Raw genomic sequence first — 21,353 nt, forward strand, 5'->3', positions numbered from 1 at the left:
TCTTCTTCCGTCTCCTCATTGGGCTTTTTTCTTTTCCCTTTCCAAACATCTCTGTTTCTTGCTCATTTTTACTTGCTTCGCGGGCTCGACTGAGGTGACATGTCACGTGACCGAGACGAGCGTCTTGACCTGAACCGACGGATGTCATTGGGAGAGTATCGCCAATATTTTTCAAAATAAATTCTTACTCATTTTTGCTAGCTTTGCGGGCTCGACTGGGGAAACATGTCACGTGACCGGGACGAGCGTCTTGACCTGAATTAATTGATCGTCGATAAAAAAAAAAAAAAAAAAAATCCCGTGCGGCTTGGCGGCCCGGTACCAAGTGACCCACGGACCGGTACCGGTCCGCGGCCCGGTGGTTGGGACATCTGACGTAATAGACAAAAAATACGGAATAGAAAATGGAGAAAACTGAACGGAGTAAAAAAAAAAAATAGCCCCCAAACAGATCATAAAAGTATCTCTGGAACACCTGGAGGGATAGATGACACTTTTCTACGATCTTGGTGACTCTTAGTGCACAATGAAACGAATATAAAAGCAAAAAAAAAAGTGGATTTTCCGTGATAATGACACAAAAGTCATGATAGCCCATTTTCACTAATGAACTCAGTTTATGTATTTTTTTTTTTACGCATTGACGCGGCCAACACGTCTTTTGGGTTTGGGAAGGGTCATAATAAATAATAACCTCTTTCAACAAAATTCAAACATCTTAATGACTGTGTAGGTACTAACATCCTTACGAGCTTTTGCGATTGCTCATTGAATGGACAGAGTTCAAAAAGTAATTAAACGTGATTGTTGTCACTGCTAACTTTATAGCATCTGCCTACCTTGGTAGGAAATAGTTTTTGTCTTTGAAGCTGTGACAACTGATTTGAAAATTGTTGACGTCTGTCATTGAGACTCACGCAAGCAGCTCGTTACTACGTAAACAGAACATTGGCTGCCGTTCATACAGGAATTTGTGACCATAGTTCACGCTAAGAGTCATAAGGTTGGTAGAAAGTGTACGTCGTGTTTTTTCTCTTATTGGATTTGGGGCGAGGCTTAGGGTGAGGGTGTCCACATGTATAGAGGATCAAAACTGCCAAAAACAAAAACGCACCAATAAATGGTGAAAAAGAAATTTTAAAAAAAGGGTATAGAAAAATCCAATAGGATTTTTTTATAATCAAATCAACAAAAATGTATATAATTCAAAATAAAAGTTGCAAATTAAGAACAATAAAAATAAATAGACATAAACGCAAGCATGTCACCCTGGTTAGGGTGAGGTCAAATAAACAAAGGCACATTTGCTTAAAGCTGTTTAGTATAATGACCCTTGCGTAATAGCTTCAGTCATTACAGTATGGACAATGATGCTAGTCATAGGACACACCTTAGTTTTTAACATGCAAATGAAAAATATCTTCTCACAGTCTCATCAACAGGGTGCAGTCTAAGTGACATCTTTCTCAGAACTTTTTTGAATGATGTGAAAATTCCATCCTGTTGCTGTTCTTTTTTTCTCATCATTTTTTTTCCCCCCTTTTATTTTGTCACTCACCACACCCAAGGCAGATGCAGATGCAGATGACCCCCAGTCATGCTCACACCAATCTGCCAGTGGACACCAGCGAAGCATAGCACAGTGAGACTCATTTCCCACAAATGGCAAGAACACAGAATAGTGGTGACCACAGACAGGAACAAAAATCACAACCATGTCAGCGTTCAAAGACTACGCAACTAAAATGTGCATAATGACTTTTCTTTTTTTTTTTTTTTTTTGCCAAAACATAAAACAATTGAATGATTCCCAAGTCTTGTGTTGAGATAGAATATTATAGAATATTAGAATATTATATTATTTATCCTGTGTGGGGAAAAAGATTTAATTATTACTGTTTGTATTTGTTCAACATTATTAAGATGAATAATTTCTACTTGTGCTATTTTTTCACTCAAAGAAACACATGACAAACATTTTGAGGGGGCTTAAACAGATTAATGGCATTTTTATTCATTTCAATAGGGGGAGATGATTTGAGATACACTTTTATGCGTTACGTGTGGTCTAAACTTGTATCTCGAGGCACCACTCTTGATAAAAACATAAATAAATAAAAAGATTGGGAAACACTACTCGCCATGTTTTTGAAGAGGAATGAATACAATCCGATGATAATGCTAGAATATTTTATTGCATGATTGATTTGATTTGATTTGATTTGATTAACTAAAATATTTGTAATATACCAAAGAGAAGAGACGCCATTAGACTTTAGATGTCAGAAGAGTAATCCCAGCATTGAAGATGGTATTCGTGTCGACTTTGAGCTTCGGAGGACAACTCAGTGCTTGCATTGGTCAGCATCTCGAGCACAAACAAATCTATTTTCGTCAGTGCAGCTGTCATTGTCCCAGAGGTCATCTAGAAGAAAACCCAAAACAGAGTGACCACAATGAAAAGGCACCAATGTGTGTCATTTCCTTCAATAGTATTAAATAGCCCATTGAGAAAACTAGCAGTAGTACAATCACAGTAAATTAGTAAGTAACCATTTTCCCTGTTCAAGTTACTATATCGTATTTACCGTCAAATTCAATTTCAATACAATCTCCTGGATCGTTGTCACCATTGAAGGCAGTGTAATCAACATCTGAACCATCAGTCCAGAAGTAGGCGTCATTCTGGAAGTCAAGAGAACACGGTTACGGGAGCCACATATGAAAAGTATGTTTGTCACAACATAATACAAGGAATGACCATTTTTCATCAACACCACAAAATATGCCATGACTAGTCAATAGAAAATCATTGACAACCAATGAAATACAAAATGAAAACATATTTTTTTCTGTAAACTCCTCAAAAGTTCTACAAAAGAACCCACTGATAAATAACTGATATTTTTCCGGAAAGAAATGTGTCTTTGCTGCCGCAAAATGCACCAAAACATTTGGGGGGAAATATTGGAGGGGGTGGGGGGGGGGGGGGGGGATCAACAAATAGATGAAGTCACTATGTGGGGCTCCAGTGTAATCAGGTAAACATTTGTGTCATCACCAGATATTAAGGTGTGTATTAAACCAAATGAACGAAAGATACATTTGGACTCTCAGCCTCATTCGGCTTTGTTGGCTTCTTGCATTGCAGAGCAGAATCATGATTATGCATAGCGGGGCCGAAAACCAGGCAAAAACGAGCAGGCTTGCTTTACGAATGGAAAGAAGCTGCCAGATCCACTTTGCAGCTGCTGTGCAAAATCATCTAGTAGCTTCACACAGCAGGTCTTTGTGATTCGTTCACATTTTTTGGGTGGAAGCTGACACAGAAGGCCAATACAGAAGCGTGGCGCTAACAATGTGGAGTTAAAAATAAGTGCGTTTGAACACACTCGCAAGTACCTGTGAACGAGCTGATAAATACGAATACGAATGTACTTGTTGCTAAATGCGACAAAAACGTTCGCATTTTTCCTGTAATGTCACATTGGTGTTGACTCACAGGCATGAAGAAGAAGAAGAAAAGGATTTGGCTTTTATTCCATTCTGTAGCATCTTGGGGGGTTCGGGTTAGGCACAATAAAACCGTATAACTCCCAATCAAGCATTTGACTCTCTTAATATTTCAATGTTTTCGTACGATAAAGGCCCGATGCTTAAAAGAAAATAATTTTTGACACAAGTCAATCATTTTTGGGATCGTGGGAAAAGTGCTACTACATGCTGCCAATTTCTCCATTTGGTTTGTTGCATGTTTGCGAGTTGATTCGAACGTATTTGTGAGTACGTTCCAATGTCTTTTCGAGTACGTTCGAACGTATTTGCCAGAATTAGGATGTGTTTCACCTCAATGGCCTCGTGGAGTCCGAGCCAAACATCAACGGTAGAGTCGGAGGATTGCTTGATCAATTCAAGAACGACAGCATACTCCAAAGGACTGTGTACAGAGGCAAGGTTCCCACCAAGAATATTGCAGATGCTCTACAAGAAGAAACAACAAAAGTGCCAAATTGAAAAACGACTTGGGGAAAGCAGTGAAGAAGCAAGCGTGTGGATATTTGCCAAACCTCTGCATCTGCAAACTGCCGACCCTTCTCTTGGTAAAGGTAACAGCGACAATCCAATTGAAGCCATCCCTTAGGACAGCAATTTTCTACAATTTAGGAAGAAAATATGAACATTTGATATCAGACAAAAACCAAGACATTTTCTGTTTAAGAATGGAGACAGCTATTAACCTTTCTTTTCTTGGGCAGGTTTAGACCACTGTGAAGAGAAAAAAAGCAACAGATTGTTGAAATTAGACTGAAAAACAATTTGTGAAAATCAATTCGGCAAGTGACTTACAACTCCAGTCAACAGTCCAGTGATTCCGCACAGGAGAATCAGCAAGCGTAGAGCAAGCTCCATCTATAGAATGACCAAAAAAAATATATACTAATAATTTGGATATCGGCTAAATCAGAAAACCTTTATTGTCATTCTACATAGTACAATGAAATGAACACTCATATTAAAATCTATGTAACAAAAAACCCCACCTTTCAATATCAGTTACACTCATATTACAATCAAATATTGAAAAAGACACTCATATAGTTGATTTAAAAAAAAAAAATAGAAAGAAAAGGTGTGTAACGTTACCTCTGCAGTTGCAAGCTTTCGTGGTGAGCAGTCGGATGATAAATGAAATGCTATCTTTATATGTGCGCTCTGAGACACTTCTGGAATGAAGACCTGTCAATTATGTCATCATACTAATTATAAGACACCGATCTCAAATGAGGCTGCTTCATTGAAAGGGTGGTGACTCAAGGAAAATGTTCCTGCATTATTTTAATTATACACTTGCCTTCCCATCCCAAGTGTGCTATGACAACAGCGGCACACACCCATCTCTTTTTTTCAATTCAATGTTGTACCAGGCCAGTCAATTGAGAACACGTTCTCATTTACAATGGCGACCGTCTACCGAGATTACAATTAGTATTGGGACAGCAAGGTCAATTCCTGTTTTGGGTTGATACTGAAGAGAGATTGATAGATAGCTATTTGGATTTCGGTTCTAAGACGAAAATTCAGGTGCAGCTTTCATTTCCTGGTTGTCATATTTCATAAGCACACCAATGAAATCGTGTTTGTACGGCACAACTTGTTTCTTCAATCAGATGTACCAAAATCACTCCCCCCCCCCCCTTGATATTAACACTTGAAATATCTCAACTTGATCAAACTGAGCTCCATTTTCTGTGGTGAATCCTGCACAATATTCTCTTTACGATGCGAGTCTGTTCCAGTTCCGGTCCTTGAGTAGGGACCAGGCAGGGCTGCTTGGTGATGGAAACAAACTTCTCTGATCCAGCCATCTCGTTTTGATAAAGTCAAGAAGTTCCCCCTGACGTCCGATGGGCGTGTCAACAGTCGGAATATTTCAATTCACTAAGCACATATGAAGCGCCAGAAGATGTGTACGGAAACCACTTTATATGTTTGATTGTAACTTCAAGTCGACTAACTATTGCAATGTCAAAATACGTATATGGACAAATGAGAATATACACTACCGTTCAAAAGTGTGGGGTCACCCAGAGTATGAAAACTAATACAAGGGTTTTCAAGGGGTTCCTAATCCTCCATTAGCCTTCTAAGACATTTAGCAAACACGGGATGGTTGCTGGAAATGGTTTTTTTCTACACTTATATTGCATTTGAACACATCTTGATGTAAATAACACCACATGAAAGACGGAATTCTAAACTTGATATTTATCTTTTGGCCTGAAACACAAGTGTCTTCAATTGACCGTCCAAGAAAAACAAAGTTGTTCTAATGCTTTTGGAGGAGCTTCGAAAAGAGGATTCAGACTGCACACGACAACGGAGAACAAAAGATTATTTGACACCGTCGATTTGCGTGTACCGTCATAATTAGTGGCAAGAAATCATGACTGTAACAACAGGATGATGTGCTACGCACATTCATTCTTGCGTGCTCAGGTGAATACGTAGGGCAAAGCTTTTTCCATTTGACGACAACTACGCCAAATGGAATGGTTAAATCAACATACAGTACATGGGTGATGGAAATATTGGTTTCCATATGTGGCAGTACCTGAACTGGTTGCAAGCCAATCGCAGGCAGGCCACACAGAGACAAGCAACCATTAACACCAAGCATGTTTTGGAGATGTGGGAGGAAACCGGAATGCACGGGAAAAAGCCCCGCTGGCGCAAGGAGAACATGAAAACTCTACATGGGGAGAGAAGAAGATGAAATCCAACATGTAACCTCTGCACTGTGAGGCGGACGGACGTGCTAAACCAGTCCGCCGCCACCGTGCCACCCTGCATGCAGTTAGTGAGCCTTGTGAAATGTTGCACCTGTAGCAGTATTTGATACAGCCTCTTTTATTGATTCATTATTGTGTCAGGCAATGAAAATATTTGGTTGAAATCGGGACGGGACGAGATTAGCGGTATTGCTTCGACCCGTTTCAATTTTCGACAAGCCAGTCCGAGAAATGAAGTTGTCGTGAACGGTGAATATGTTCTTGCCGAAATGAACAAATCAAACAAAATGGTTTGCCCTAATCTTTGTGACACAATCCCATGAGAATGAAATGAATGAATGGCAATTCATAAGCACCATACTATCTATCGCATTGGGAGTGAGTAATCACAACAATCTCGGTGATACTTATGCCGCACCAGCTACGGCTAGCTAGCCTCAATGCAGCTAAACACATTGCGGAGTCGCCTCCATGGCGGCAAATAAGCGATACTGTACTCCTGCCAAGCATCCGGACGAAAGCAAAAGGAATGCCAACGCACCATTAACTTAATTAAGACGCCGATGATAATCATGATTTATGGCATCACTGTGAAACACTGGTATGCAGTGCTTGGGTGATTTTCCACAAAGGTCTGGGTGAAATCGTGTCAAAACAGAAATGTTGAACAGCAAAAAATTCATTAGTGTATGGAAAGAAAATTAGACATATACGTATACGTAGAGCTAAAGGAATGAAGTGTACACGAGCTGGGCCGAAATGGTTTATATTTGATCATTTCACTCATTTTAGTCCATTTTAAAATTGAGATTTGCCCAATCAATGTTTTCAAAATGATATTGGCCGCTCTTATCTTTAGCTTGTTTTCTTATTCAAAAGTAAATTTTGCATTTTTGATCAAATCATTTGACGCAATAAACACTGTGAATTTAAGACATAAAACCTGTAGATTGCATAAAAGGGTAACCTCGCAAGCTCATTTGCTACACTGTTTAATTAATACCACTCTTGCTTCAAGTCCTTGGGATGAATGCGACGAATTGCTGTTCAAAATTACAAAGCTGCTCCTTGTGATGTTTGAACGATTATCAAAACAGCTAAACCTTTTCATGTTTTAATCAAAAACCTTTGTTTTCTTTTCAAAACACAAAACAATGCATACAATACAAAGAGCAGACGTACTAAAACGAAGCAACTTGTGGAAAAACTTTTACAACACAAATTAAAGTGATGTCACTTGAAGACGTGAATTCATTTCAACAATTAATAATTGTGCGCGTTGTCAAGATCAAAGTACTTCTTCCGTCTCGCACAAACACACCTCATTCTTCTATTATTGTCGCTTGTTGACAGACAATTATAAGTCAGTCAGTCGGTCGGTCGGTCGGTGGATCCGGCTGGTTGAGCTGTCGTCACTCGCCGGCGCCGCATCTGTTCTGGAAAAGCTGCTCCACCACCGATGAGTCAGCCAGTGTGGAAATGTCGCCAAGATCCCGCTCACCGCCGGCGATCTTGCGCAGCACGCGTCGCATGATCTTGCCTGAAAGGGGAGATATTTCCCAGATGAGGACACAAAAGACGCCTTCAACCGCTTTCAAACTTTGACAGCATGCAATTTTTGAAAGAATATGTATTTATCTGGCAAACTTCGGCAGCAGAAATTCTTGGTTTCTTTTCACTCATGATAAGGAAAGTTTTCAATTTGAAAAGTGTATACCTGATCTGGTCTTGGGGAGCGCTGGAGCATCCTGAATGAAGTCGGGTGTGGCAATGGCGCCGATCTTTTCACGCACTGGTGACCAACAAAGGCACAAAAGAAAAAGGCTTCACAATAGAGCAATTTGCATTTAGAAAGGACACTTTTCTTCTGCCTCATAAAGTCTAACTTTAACTTTGTTAATATTACTGACTCTTGACCTCTTGATATTTTATGCTTTGAGCCAATAGTGGAACTTTCTCCTTGAAAAATAATATTGCAAATTGACATCTAAAACACTTTTCACAGAACTTACCATGTTCTTCTAAAATATGGTTTTTTGGCAGTAAAAAAAACACCTAATGGTATAAGCCTGTTATTTGATCGATAATAATACATCTGACATACTGACAAAAAGGTCACTTACTAAAATAATGTGCGCTAAATCATGAAAAGACCACAGAAAGCTAATGTGAAGTCTTTGATTGAAGCCACCTTGTTTTTTGAGCTGGGCCTCCAGCGTGCGATTGTACTTGACACCGTCACGTAACGTCACAAAGCAGTAGAGACTTTCTCCTTTGACGGGATGTGGCCGACCCACCACGGCGGCCTCTGCGACGGCCTCATGCCCCACCAACGCTGACTCCACCTCTGCTGTGCTCAGCAAATGACCTGCAAAAAGCCAGCAGGTAAGGATGGCCATCAAATTAAAAATGGAGATCTTTATGGCTAATGAACATCATCTCACCCGAGACGTTGAGCATGTCATCTATCCTCCCGGTGATCCAGTAGTATCCGTCCTTGTCTCTACGGCAGCCTGCGGATGGATAGAGGGGGGGGAACAAAAAAAAACAAACATCTGCATCATCAGCACACCGATGCATTGCTGCTTGCATCCTCTCACCATCTCCCGTCACGTAGTATCCCGGGAACTTCTTGAAGTAGGTGCTTTCAAATCTTGCGTGGTTCCCATACACCGTCCTCATCACGCCGGGCCACGGCTGCTTGAACACCTGTTTGGGTCAACGAGTCATCTTGCCGTTCTTCCAGCTGCCGCGCTTTGCGTTCATGTGGACGGCGACGCTTCCTACCAGATAACCTTCACTCGTGCCCGCCAACTCCTCGCCAGACTCGTTCAAGATGGCTGGCACGACGCCAAAGAATGGAAACGTCTGAAAAAGACAACTTTCTTAAAGGATGTGTGAAAATGTTTCAAGGAGTGCAACAGAGTGCAAAACCAAAGAGGAAGTCTGCTAGCCGTTTTAGATGATTTCCAGGCTGTGGACTTTGGCGACCACTCGCTCGAAATTTTACCCAGATAGGTTCCGTTTGACTTACAGCAGAGCCTGGCTTCATGGGCGTGGCTGCCGGCAGAGGCGTCATCACGTGTCCGCCCTGTAAGACAGAAAGCACGGTCACGGGGACGTGTCCAGTAGGGGGCGTCGAGCCAACTCACCGTCTCCGTCTGCCAGAAGGTGTCAACGATGGGACATCTGCCGTCTCCCACTACCGTGAAGTACCAGTGCCAGGCCTCAGGGTTGATGGGCTCGCCGACTGTGCCTAAAACCTTCAGAGAGTCTCGCTTGTACCTGCGCACAACACACACACACACACACACACGTAAACAAATGTCAACCTGAAGATTCGACAAAAGGGACATGAAGTTGACTCACTTTTGCACCGGCTCGCTGCCGTACTTCATCAGCATCCTGATGGCGGTGGGGGCCGTGTAGAACTTGCTCACGTGGTATTTGTCCACAATCTCCCAAATGCGGCTCACATCCGGATACGTCGGAAGACCCTCAAACTGAAACGCACACAGTTACAAGACGGAGTTAAGCTCCATCACGTAACTCCGCCCCTGAGTGCAGCACGAGCTCGCCCCCTCCCCTCCCCTCCCCCCCACGCTGCACTCACCAAAACGCTAGTGGCGCCGTTAGCCAGCGGCCCGTAGGTTATGTACGAGTGTCCGGTGATCCAGCCAATGTCGGCTGTGCACCAGTAAATGTCGTCAGGCCGATGGTCAAACACCAGCTTGAAGGTGGCGGCGGTGTAGAGCATGTAGCCGCTGACGGTGTGAAGGACACCCTGCAGAGGAATAATACATTGAGTTGATGAGTCAAGGTCACAATATGGACTTGTCAAGCATGTTCTGCTTTTGGAAATCCCTCAAATGTGTTTTTATAGTTACTCCGCCATTCCAGGTGTCTCACTCTACCTTGGGCTTGCCTGTGGAGCCGCTCGTGTAGAGGATGAAGAGAGGATCTTCGGACGCGCACCACTCCGGTTCACACTCGTCCGACGAGTCAGCCATCAAAGCGTGCCAACATTTGTCCACTTGCGGGTTCCACGGCACCTTGCCGTGATGATTCCAAAGTTACAAATAATGAACGACAGCACTTGCTAATGTCGTCTTCAATCATCAAAATCTTACAACAAAAGTGAAAATCCAAACGTTAGCCAGTCAAAACCCGCAGGAAACGATTCATCGGCATGAGCTGAAGAAAAACAAGTTATGTTTATTGGGGGGGGGGGGAGCATTGATATTGTAATGCGTCAATACTGTGAGGATGCTATGTATGCTACTGGAACGTGCAGTGCCGGAAAAGATCCCAATATAACAACAGTTGAGTCAATATTTTGTAGAGAAAAAAAAAAAAAAAAAACTTAACTCATTAAAAACTTGCAGATTAAACTAGTTTAAAGGTGAAAAACAGGAACTAACAAGAAATTAAATTGTCCTTCAGTTGTTCAAGCTCTGATGCCTTGACCAACCTTTTTGAATCAACGATGATACTTTTGGGTTTATTATTCAATCGGGCTTCATCAGGAATATCTGATTTCGCAGCACGAACGGACGACGTCATCAATAAATAAAACGTGTACAAAGATAGTGAGTGAGAGCAATGGTGACAGCAGCTTGTGGGTAAAGTACAATGGTGCACTGTCAATGTTGCCATCATCCAAACGGAAAAGTGTCGAGCAGAGAACAAACCCATTATTTCTTTGGGGCTATGCAACAACAAAAAGCTCAACTAAGTTGCTAACCATGATCTTCATGCTGATCAAAACAAATTCGTGAGGAGAGAGTGCGCTGAGTGACGACAAAGAGAAGAAGAGTGTTAGTTTATTCCAAAAGCCAACAGACATCTGAGAACATGAACAACAGCTCCTGACTTTGGAGGGAAAAGTCATTTTGGTTTTAATTGCATCAGCAACGCTAGAGTTCTGATTAAGTGAGACGTTGAAATAATATACGTATTATTTTCAGTTGAGAAATGAGCACTTTTGGAATTACGCCCGTCTCTATAGTTCCAATCATTTCTGAAGTGAGCAAGCAGAGACATTTTCATGTTCTCAGATGTTTGTGCTTACCGACTATTCTACGAACAAACTGCTGTTATTGGGTAAAAACAACAAAAATCGGGTTGTTTTTGTTGTTGTTGGTTTTGGTGCACAATTCTATAGCTTAATGTTGACATTTCAAGTTGATCTCTTTGGATTTGAGAAAGGACTGAATTTTCAGGCATGGTGAGGGCCACCATAAAGACGCCCAAAAAAAAAAACGTCATGCCTTAATGTCAACACAAATGACATTTGAGGAATTCACAGGCTTGATTGTGTTTACCCTCCAGCAGTGTTTTTTTTAAGAGTCAACCCGAAAGCAAAAACAAATCGTGCGGGCAGGGTTTTGGCTGGAAGGAGGACAAGTACCTGCGGAACAGGACGAGTTTTTCTTACTCTGCCTGTTTCTGTCTCCTGCTGGACGAAGGAGAAACAGCAAGCGTGACCATGACCGTGAAGAGGGAAGGGTTATTTTCAAAATGAAAGTGAAAACAATATGACCACGTCGAACCTGCTTTTAGAGGTCATAAAGTTCAACTATAGTTAAGGATCAAATTTACAATGTCACATAATAAAATGGTCGGGGGAAAAACAGATTATAGTGACCGCCACCTTTTACTATCAACAGTTGCAACTTCTTTTTCTACATGTATGACAACCGAATCAATAACAAAGCGACCAAAAAAAAAAAAAAAGGAGCTCACCTGGAGGTCAGGACATGGCCGTTTGGCAGGGGGAGACTTAAGGGAAATCTCTTGTGCTTCTTTGGATAAATGTTTCAATACGATGCATCTCTCAAGTGAGAATCCTCTGGACACAAACAGAGAAAAAGAATCATCTCCACTCTTTTTGGTATTCTTGATAGTTATGAAGAGGCAGGCATTCATAGAATAGAAGTTGTCGCTGTGCAACCAGACACGCGTGCCCAAAAATCTTTTTTGTTACCAGACGATCACATTTTTCAGATTTGCCAGCACAAAACACTCACAAATATTGTCATAAATGTGCATGTATGAGTGTAAAGTACTTGTCTGTGCATTTCTGCAGAGCTTCATCCGCTAAGAGTTTCAGGTTGATCAGCTTATCCCCTCGGTAGAAGCCATCTGAAGGCGGATGGATGGCAAGCGCGCACACACACAAAAAGAACATTTTAAAACATGGGGGTGGGGCATCACCATCAATATTAATAAATGACAAAACAGCCTCTTTGAAGGGATCCAGTGGAATATACGATATATCAAGAGACAAAAAAAAAAAAGACATATTGCATTTAATATGATATAGATTTTGCCATGCTAACAATGTAAAGCCCAAATATAAATATATATATATCACATTTATGTCTAAACTGGTAGTGCAAAATTGTTACAGGCGAATTGAATTGAATTTGTTTGCTCCCTAAAATGAAGGCATTGATATTGGATGCATTAAAATGAATCAGTCAATCAATGACATGATTTACTTTACGCTGACATGTTGAGAAGAATCAACAACTGACAATCAAGCATGTGAACTCACCTGCGGTGATAAGCAGTGAACACTGCGAGTCCACAATCCTGTCACACAACGACTCCGCAGAGAAACCTGCAAACTATCAGAAGACGGTCTCGACACGGTTTCCCATCCGCACGCTCCCACCGGCGCTTCCCCGCTCCCGACGTACCACGATGGAGTGGACGGCACCGATGCGAGCGCAGGCCAACATGGCCACCACTAGCTCCACCACCATGGGCATGTAAATTGCTACGCGGTCTCCTTTCTTCACACCTGCCGAACACAAAGGTAGAAGGAAATGACTGTCCCGCTCAGCTCGTTGCAGTGGGGCTTGTTAAAAGTGCGCTACCCTGAGACTTCAGGACGTTAGCAAAGCGACAGACGCTGGTCAGCAGCTCTCTGTAGGTCACCGTCAGCTCATCGCCGGGCTCGTTGCCTTCCCTGCAAAAAAAATGGTTTCATTTGTTTCAGCTCTTTGTTGCTTTTTTTTTTTTTAGGTTTCGTCAAGCAAGGTGCATGAGTGGTTGGCACATCTTCCTCTCAGTCCGAAGATTAGGAATTTTTGAAAATCTGCTTGCAGGCACAACTTGTGAGGGGGCCAAGGAAAGAGGCTGGGGGGATCCCTTCTGAAACAAACAATAATTTAAGGCTGCAACTAACAATTATTTTACTAATCGAAACGTGATTAAAAAAACATTGCGGATTGTTGCAATACAGGTGTATTCTTTGAAATATAAATATTTGTACAAATAATTACAATGCTGTGGGGATAAAAAGACCGTTTTGGGTCAGTGCAGCAGAAGGGCTCGCTTGAAAATCACGCAGATTAAACCATTCTGTCTATTCACGCACTTGGTGGCCACTCCAGCGAGCCAAATATTTGTACACAAATGTCAAAATGTCCACTTTGTATTATAACATGTCCCCTTTAAGGCTGAGTTTCCGATGCTATAAGGAAGACAACGAGGCTGTAAAACAAGGGTCGACCGACTGTTATCAGTCGCGTCGCCATATCTGAAGAAAAATCACCTCACCTCACCCACACTGATTACAATGAGGAAATTGACTTTCCATTCTTGCCGCTTACGTTCAGTCACATATGCATAAACAGCATGAAAAAAAAAAGTATTTTCTTTGTATATTTCCGTGCTTATTTGTGCATCATTGAGGAGTGGATTTTTTCTACTAAACATTTCTTTTAAAATAATTGCTGAAAAGAACACTGTCATTTTTGTTGGCAAGTTAGCCCTTGGAGAAGTCATTAGGCGAATGATTCACATAACAATCTGTCCATGAAAAAATGAAAGTGGTGTTTCACTGGCAGTATTTGAAGCAGTCCCTTTGTAGATTAGACTATATTTAAAGACATTTTTCCCTTTGTTGAACAGACTATATTTAAAGACCTTTTAGGGGGAAGTTGAAGTCACTGCATAGGGTTCACATCATTTTTCTTGCAACAACAGTATGTAGATGTTGCTCTCCCATGTTCTCCCTTGCTGCCCTTTTTGCACTATTTACATGCAAACAATAGCCACGGTCATTTTTGAAATGAGACCTGTTTTCACATGTGCGCACTTTCATGCTTTGTTGTTGGGCAAACAAATAAAAGAAATTTAGATCTACCGATCAATATTCCCTTAGCTGACATCACGTTTGACATCACACTTGACATTGTATTGGATATTAATTTATATTTTTGTGATAAGGAGACGTCCCAATGATAAGTGGTCTGTGCTTTTTGATCCAAAATGTCAGTGAGGTTTTATTAAGGTGTCTGGGAACTCTTAAAACCTGAGAACGCATGACGTTAGCACTATTACACTACAGTAAACAACTTTTCAATACTTAATGATGGAGCTTATGCAGAGCAGGTTTCAATTGCTGAGTTATGAGTATCATACTGACCAGTAGAAGGCCACTTTGTCGCCTAGCTTTCTGTCTTGAACGTTGCGGTCGAGCACATTGTAGCAGATGTTGGTGGATGCGCCCTCCATACACTTGATGAAGATGTCTCCTTTGGTCGTGTCAAAGTTGTAGTCCAAGAAACGACCTGTGTGTTTGGTCTTCCAGAAGAAGTCCTTGGCCATGTCCCCCCAGAACTCTGCGGGTCGACAAGACACAATGCGGTGGTAGGTGGTCTTACTTGCGTTTTGAAGGAAACATTCCTCAATTGTTTAAGGTGCAGTATGCATTGCATCCACTAACAAGTAATCGATGCAAGGGATAGGCAATTGATTGATTTGATCAAACACTCGCGTTCACACCTTCGAACGATTTCGTTTTCAAGGAACGCAACATGCATGTTTTTGCAATGCAGACAGACCCACAGGAAGAACATACAAACTTCGCACCCTCTTAAATTCATTTAAATCGTTCGTTTTTATAGTATAGGATGGCTTAGGCTTTTGACTTTTCGTGTTGTCCTATGAATTAATGCCTCACATAATTCACATAATACTACTATAATAATAATAATAATACTACATAATACTCTTTTCGGTGATCCATCTCTGCACTCGGTACTTGAAATATTGCACAAGCTATTGCACTGCCCAAGACATGATAAATCAATTTCACACAATCGATCGACCGCGACGTGCGATTGGCTGACGAAAGCGTCACACTTACTGTCAGGGTCCTCAATGGACTGCATGTACAGTTCCTTAAATTTGTCAAAGGTGGGGACGTGGGCCCCCCTCCGCATCTCCTCAGCCCCGTGAAAGACGTCGTCCTCGGGCGCCTTGTCGGGAATCATATTCAGATGTTGCGTTGGCTGCTACGAAGCACAAGTAAATCACTGCGAGGAGAGCAGGGACGATCGCGTCGCTGCAAGACTCCACTGGTTTGCTCCCCCACGAGTGTTGTTGTATATATATTTAAAAAAAAAAAAAAAAAGGATCCTTTGATGGCTTTTGGGTGCTCCAGTGTAGTGATGCTTGAAGAAAAGACAAGGTCCACAGAAATTTTACTTGGAGGACACAGGCAAGCTAACTAAGCTAACTAGCAAAGAGAGCGGAGACGTCTTTACGCGCCAAAGAAGACGTCCCGTCTTTTTTGGGACGCCAAGATGTTTTACTTTGTTTTTAAAAGACACAGATAATCCAAAAGGGGCCCAAGAGTAGTAGGAGGAGTGGTGACCGAGTCCTTGAGTCAGCCTTGGCGGTGGCAAAGTCTACTTTCCCCCCTCTTTTGACAAGCACAATGAGTGGCACTGACCTCCGTTCACCCCCGAGCAGCAGCCAATCAGAGGCGTGGTGCGTTCGTCAAGCCACCGCTTAACTCCCAGTAGTCGAATAAAAGTAAGGTTCGCTGTCACAGCCAGCAGCCAATCAACACGCGCGAGGCGTTCACTGACTCAGTGAAAGCTCAGACTTTACACTTTTACATCTTCTCAGCTTGTTCGTTCTATTGAATGCTACTAACGCCGGTAGTCCAACCACCTACTTATTAAACTCCTTTATAAAATACACGTATTTAGATTTAGGTTCTCGTATAAATCATGACCAAATCCACATTCAAAAAAAAAAAAAAAAAGTGAAAAAGCGTGAAAAAAATGAGTTTGACACCCCTGCTTTAGTCCATTTCTTTGGATTGTTTCCTCGTTACATTGGCGCCATGTTGTGGAATCTTCAGACACTATTGAAAGAATAACTCGTGGAATGGCACGGGATTACTATTCTTTCGGTTGGAGCACATCACTATTCATCAAGTTAGGACTGTTGTGCACACATACTTGGCAGAGTACCCCCCACGCCACAACATAGAATGAGAAAATGAGTTGCAAACAGTCTATTTATTTATGAGAAGGCAAAAAAAACACGCAGGCACCGTCTGATTGTGTGCAACATTCACTTGGTTAAAGGCCGTCAAAGCATGAGACTGCTGCACGTCTCAAGGGTTTGGCAGGACTGTCTTGATCGACGCATTCAAATTTTTTGCACCTTTTTGCCACCCAGACGCTGAAGAAAGTCCTCAGCTGGGGGCTTGGAGGATGACCTCAGATGATACAAATACTATCTTTACACACACACACACACACACAGTAAAATTACCACACAACATTGAACCCGCTAGAACTCATTGCAACAAATGAAATGGCTGTCGGCTTATGACTCTTGAGTGAGAGCGGAGACCAAACTGACAGATGGACCCACACCAACGCGGCCAACAGAAAATGAGAATTAGCAGAGTAAAAATCCAATCAATTATGGGCGACAGTGCGAAAGACTGGCTTCTTTTGGAATAATTGGACCAGTTGGGAATGTCAAAATGGGAGGGCGACAACCCGCTTTGTGAATTGAGTGACAACTTCAAATGACATTGAGAGTGGTAGTTAATAACAAAGTAAAAGTACAGTACATACAATTACACACACCCACACAGAACCTTCTTACACTCATGTGATAGAAACATCAGACACTTCCCAGCGCCGAGGAAGAGGATTTGACTGACAGAAGAGTTGGGAGTCCGGCGGCTGCATCACTGGGCCGCTCGCACAAGACTTGAGCGAATACGTCGAAGATCGGTCACGCCGACGACGTTTGGAGGGGTGGGGGGAGAAAAAAAAAACAGCTCGTGATCTCCCGATGCTAAAACTCCTCCTGCTCTTCAGCATCTGGTATCTCAAAACCCTCCTGGAGAAAGCCAGAGAGTGTAGACTGAATAAAACAAACAAAAATCTATCATCCACACGTTAAGTGTTATGATGCAAATCAAGACTGCTGCAAGAACTAATCAGCCAGAATTCACCCCTTTTTAATCCATCTCAGCGGGCAACCATTTTGCCAGTTCCAGAAAAGCAGTGATAGGCTGTAAGTGAGCAACTGTGATGTCATTTTCGGCAAGTGGCAAAATGACCGCCCCCTTATATGGATAAAACCATCTGGATTTTGCCTGTTTAATTCATATGCCCACAAACACAATATCAATCAGAATACAGCAACGGACTTCCCCTTTAATATTTTGCAAAACACGCAATATATGATTATGGGTGTACACGGTTCACCTCAATGTTTTGCAGATTTTTTTGGGCGTCATCCTATGATGCTTTGATTTATTTTCCAGCATAGGAATGGTAAATGCCAAATGCACTTAAATCATGTTTTTGATGAACACCATGGTACTCAAAGCTTTTGAGCAAGTCTCCCATTCACACACGCATTCATAGCCGCAATGTGCTCAGCAGTAGCTCATGCTTGAACCGTTTCCATCTGGACCGCCCGACGCACTGTGCCCCCGTTTGGAGGAGTGCCGACAGCGCACACTCGCCCTCTGTTTTGGGTGCACTCTGAACAAACACCATTCTGTTCGGACACTCAAAATGTTGCAATAGTTGCACTTCTTGAACCATTGCACAAAATCTAAATTGTCTTTGGAATTTGCCTTTCTCCAGCTTGTCCACTGAGATGATCTGAAAGAGGAGTCAGTCCGTCGAGCCGTATAAGCCAGATAGTAAACAGCTGTGTTCAGCGAGGGAGGGGCTTTAAGTCACCCAACCGCAGTAGGATGATGTAACGTCATCAAATTACTATGTTTAAGTTTTTGTTCAAGTTCGCCTTCGAAGACTTAACTGTAATCCGAAATCTTTAGCCGAAGATGCCATCCTGGTAGTTTAATGCGCACCTTGCTGATGTTCTTGTTCAAAGTGAATTAAGTTGACACGACTACTTCCGGCGGCATCATAAGAGAAGAAACAATAAAGACGCAGCAGCTGCTTAAAGTATTTTTTTAAATATATTGTGCGGCCCGACTAACTCATTCAAAAATATATATTTTTTTTTAAATAAATAAATAAATGAATAAGAGAAATCCCACCCAATGCCAAAATATTTTATATATATTGTGTGGCCCGACTAACTCATTCAAAAATGATTAGGGAAAGAAAAAAAAAAAAAAAAAGGACTCACATCTACAGCGTAGAGGATTTCCACAATCCTCTGCAGTGCGGGGTCGCCCTGGCCTTCATTCTCCTGGCAAATAAGCTCAATGTTCCGCAGCTTCCCAAAGTAAAAGTCTCTCTCCTTCTCGATGTCCTGAACCGTACACCTGAGTTCCTCCAGCTGTACGTCGGCACACAAGCATCATCACAGTCACACACCCCGCGGGAGCAACACCAAAGATTTAGACAACTTTTTTTCTTTTTTTTACTTCTGACTGGATCTCCGCCCCCTCCTTGTTGGCGGTGGCACTTGCGGACTTCTTGGCGTTGATGGGCACCACTTTAGGGGCGACTTTGGCAACCGGTGGCCTCTGAGGAGCTGAGGAGAACGACGACAAATGAGACGGACCAGGAGCGCAAAAAAAACCTGATGATGTGTTTGACAAGCGGGACGCCTACTCCGGCTGATGGCCTTCTTTGGGGGCTTGTTGAGGGCCGACATGGCGGCGTTGGGTGGAGTTGGGGCCTCTTGGCCCTTCCTGGCCTCCACCGGGTCATACTCGCTCTCGCAGTAGTTGGCGTCAAAGAACTTTTTGAACCACTGCACAAACTCAAAGTTGTCTTGGAACTTGCCCTTCACCAGCTTGTCCACTGGTATGATCTGAAAGAGGAACATTTCTACAGAACACCTCCCCTCAAAGATTAGGCGTGCCTCTGGGAAAGAGTCGACTTACTTTGTCGATGTTCATTTTCTTGAAGGCGAACTGGAGGAGCTTGAAGTTGTGGATGTACTCATGCTCCAGCTTGGCGCCAAATTTCACTTTTTTCACGGGCACAGAGCCCGGGAACAACATGTCCATGAACTGACAGTAGGCGGCACCTACATAAACAAATATAGTCAGTCATGCTTTGAGATATTAGGCCTTGAAGTTGTTCCGTGACCACACTCGCAGCTCAAAACACACACCGCGCAAATGATTGTAATCTACTGGGAAAATGTTGGCCAGTACGACAAATAACGCTTGGAACCAGTCTCACCTGAACACAACATCTCGATCTTGGTGAGGTTCATCTGCAGCGAGTCGTTGATCCACACGAGCATGTCGTGGCGACTCAAGTTTTCGCTGGTCACCGAGGTGGAGTAGACGTTCACAGCCATTGTTTGTTCGTAGGCAGATCCCTGGAGGGCAAACATGGGAATTGTAAAATTACAATTGCTAACACTGTTCCTCCTCCGCTGACGTTAGCCCCGCAAATAACCACAGTGGTCGGATAGTTCCTACTCGGTCTACTAAACAAACAAGAAAAACAACATATTTTTTCCTATTTTTTTTTTTTATGTCAGAAGTTGACAAATTGCTTGAACGCCGCAGTGTGATATTTTGTTTATTAAAGACTACAAAATTAGAGAATACTCACTTTTAAGAGGATGAAATCAGAGAGATTTGAAGAAAAACAAAGGCTCAAGCGATTAATCGAATATCAGAATTTGATTAATCATCAAATAACTGATTAATTTTGACACCTCTCGGTACAAGATGTTTTGGATAACCAAAATGATTTAAAAAACTGAAAATGAAATGGGCCTTCTAGTCATGTAAGTATACTGCCAGTGTTGGGTAAAATTAAAGCACGACTGCATATTTTGAGACCATATCGAACACAAACCAACGAAATAATAAGATTGTGTAATTATTTGATGGAGAGCAACACATACACGTTGCATTCCCGCACTGTCACGTCTTGTCTTGTCTTGCCTACAAATATGGGCCGGTCCGGTCCTCCGACAAATGTCTAGGACAAATTAATGATGATTATTATGACACAACTGTAGTTATTAGCATTAACCAGCAGGTTAATCGTTTCAATGCTGGTTATGCCTGTATATTTGGCTCCGGGGCAAATTTGAAAAGGAACCGCTTAGATTTCACTGACACATAACAGGGCCGCGATGCTAACCGGTTAGCTCGACAATGCTAAACCCTCCCGAGACAGATGACGAGTGCGCCCGCCCGTCCGCCCGAAAACGTTGCTCGGACTTTACTTTCTGTTTGCGAGCAAATTGCGCGGTTGGAATTCTTTTCCACTGAAACTAAGAATTCCTCGTATTATACGTGTGAGTCGAGAGTTGTTATTTTTGTTTTAAATAAACAGGGAAGTGAAACAGACGCGTTTTTTTCCCCCTGCCTCTAGCCGGCCGGCTGGCCGCTGTCCACTTCAAGAGCAGCTTGACGGCCAGTTGACACGGCCGACGAAGAACCCACCTGGAGTTTGAACTGGTCTAGTCTGCACTGTTATGAGCGGTTCGGTCCAACTCAAGTCCACTGGTGGCGGAAGGTGAAAGAAATCTGAGGAGGTATTTTTTTTTCTTCCTCTTTATTTCTACTTTCTTCTTTGTCTTCTTTAAATGTTAACGCCAACAGGATGGGATTCATCGTCTGCCACCTAGCGGCGCGAAGGGGCCAAACACACACAAGCGGGTAGGACAGTTTTTAGGATTTGTTTGTTTGTTTTTTGTAATATTTTCATTTTTGAGGGGCGTTGGGTGTATTTCAGAATATTTCTCATGTTTTTTTTCCATTTTATTTTTCAAAAAATATTTTCTGTTTCTTCACAACGTTGTGACGTGGTCTCTGGCCCTCTGAGCGAC

The 21,353-nt window shown here is 42.4% G+C and overlaps 3 protein-coding genes across 6 annotated transcripts; all 3 read right to left on the minus strand.

The window, feature by feature from the left end:
- Nucleotides 1-2,173: 2,173 nt before the first annotated feature.
- Nucleotides 2,174-4,797, minus strand: LOC125987972 (struthiocalcin-1). The gene is made up of 7 exons (XM_049752664.2): nucleotides 4,645-4,797; nucleotides 4,348-4,410; nucleotides 4,239-4,266; nucleotides 4,068-4,153; nucleotides 3,847-3,981; nucleotides 2,589-2,685; nucleotides 2,174-2,425 (listed from the first exon to the last, which is right to left on the minus strand). The coding sequence occupies exons 2-7, from the start codon at nucleotides 4,408-4,410 to the stop codon at nucleotides 2,346-2,348; spliced, it is 489 nt and encodes a 162-aa protein (XP_049608621.1). The 5' UTR covers nucleotides 4,645-4,797; the 3' UTR covers nucleotides 2,174-2,345.
- A 2,593-nt stretch (nucleotides 4,798-7,390) lies between these two features.
- On the minus strand, nucleotides 7,391-16,089 carry acss2 (acyl-CoA synthetase short chain family member 2). 3 transcript variants are annotated; one of them, XM_049755314.1, is made up of 19 exons: nucleotides 15,454-16,089; nucleotides 14,731-14,926; nucleotides 13,175-13,266; nucleotides 12,995-13,098; nucleotides 12,850-12,922; nucleotides 12,359-12,434; nucleotides 12,036-12,141; nucleotides 11,701-11,745; nucleotides 10,205-10,342; nucleotides 9,904-10,074; nucleotides 9,660-9,793; nucleotides 9,443-9,575; nucleotides 9,325-9,381; nucleotides 9,078-9,158; nucleotides 8,891-8,999; nucleotides 8,735-8,803; nucleotides 8,482-8,658; nucleotides 8,008-8,082; nucleotides 7,391-7,830 (listed from the first exon to the last, which is right to left on the minus strand). In XM_049755314.1, the coding sequence occupies exons 1-19, from the start codon at nucleotides 15,578-15,580 to the stop codon at nucleotides 7,703-7,705; spliced, it is 2,091 nt and encodes a 696-aa protein (XP_049611271.1). In that variant the 5' UTR covers nucleotides 15,581-16,089; the 3' UTR covers nucleotides 7,391-7,702. The 3 variants fall into 3 exon arrangements, with proteins under 3 accessions (XP_049611271.1, XP_049611270.1, XP_049611272.1); XM_049755313.1 differs by having other exon boundaries at nucleotides 11,701-11,748; nucleotides 15,454-16,088; XM_049755315.1 differs by lacking the exon at nucleotides 11,701-11,745 and having other exon boundaries at nucleotides 15,454-16,088.
- Nucleotides 16,090-16,599: 510 nt separating this feature from the next.
- LOC125989222 (microtubule-associated protein RP/EB family member 1) lies at nucleotides 16,600-21,130 on the minus strand. 2 transcript variants are annotated; one of them, XM_049755329.2, is made up of 7 exons: nucleotides 20,968-21,130; nucleotides 19,742-19,883; nucleotides 19,438-19,583; nucleotides 19,163-19,364; nucleotides 18,973-19,082; nucleotides 18,732-18,884; nucleotides 16,600-17,483 (listed from the first exon to the last, which is right to left on the minus strand). In XM_049755329.2, the coding sequence occupies exons 2-7, from the start codon at nucleotides 19,860-19,862 to the stop codon at nucleotides 17,415-17,417; spliced, it is 801 nt and encodes a 266-aa protein (XP_049611286.1). In that variant the 5' UTR covers nucleotides 19,863-19,883; nucleotides 20,968-21,130; the 3' UTR covers nucleotides 16,600-17,414. The 2 variants fall into 2 exon arrangements, with proteins under 2 accessions (XP_049611286.1, XP_049611287.1); XM_049755330.2 differs by having other exon boundaries at nucleotides 16,600-17,459; nucleotides 20,968-21,129.
- Nucleotides 21,131-21,353: the final 223 nt, after the last annotated feature.

This window comes from Syngnathus scovelli, chromosome 2 (assembly GCF_024217435.2).
Source record: "Syngnathus scovelli strain Florida chromosome 2, RoL_Ssco_1.2, whole genome shotgun sequence".
NCBI classification, from domain to species: domain Eukaryota; kingdom Metazoa; phylum Chordata; class Actinopteri; order Syngnathiformes; family Syngnathidae; genus Syngnathus; species Syngnathus scovelli.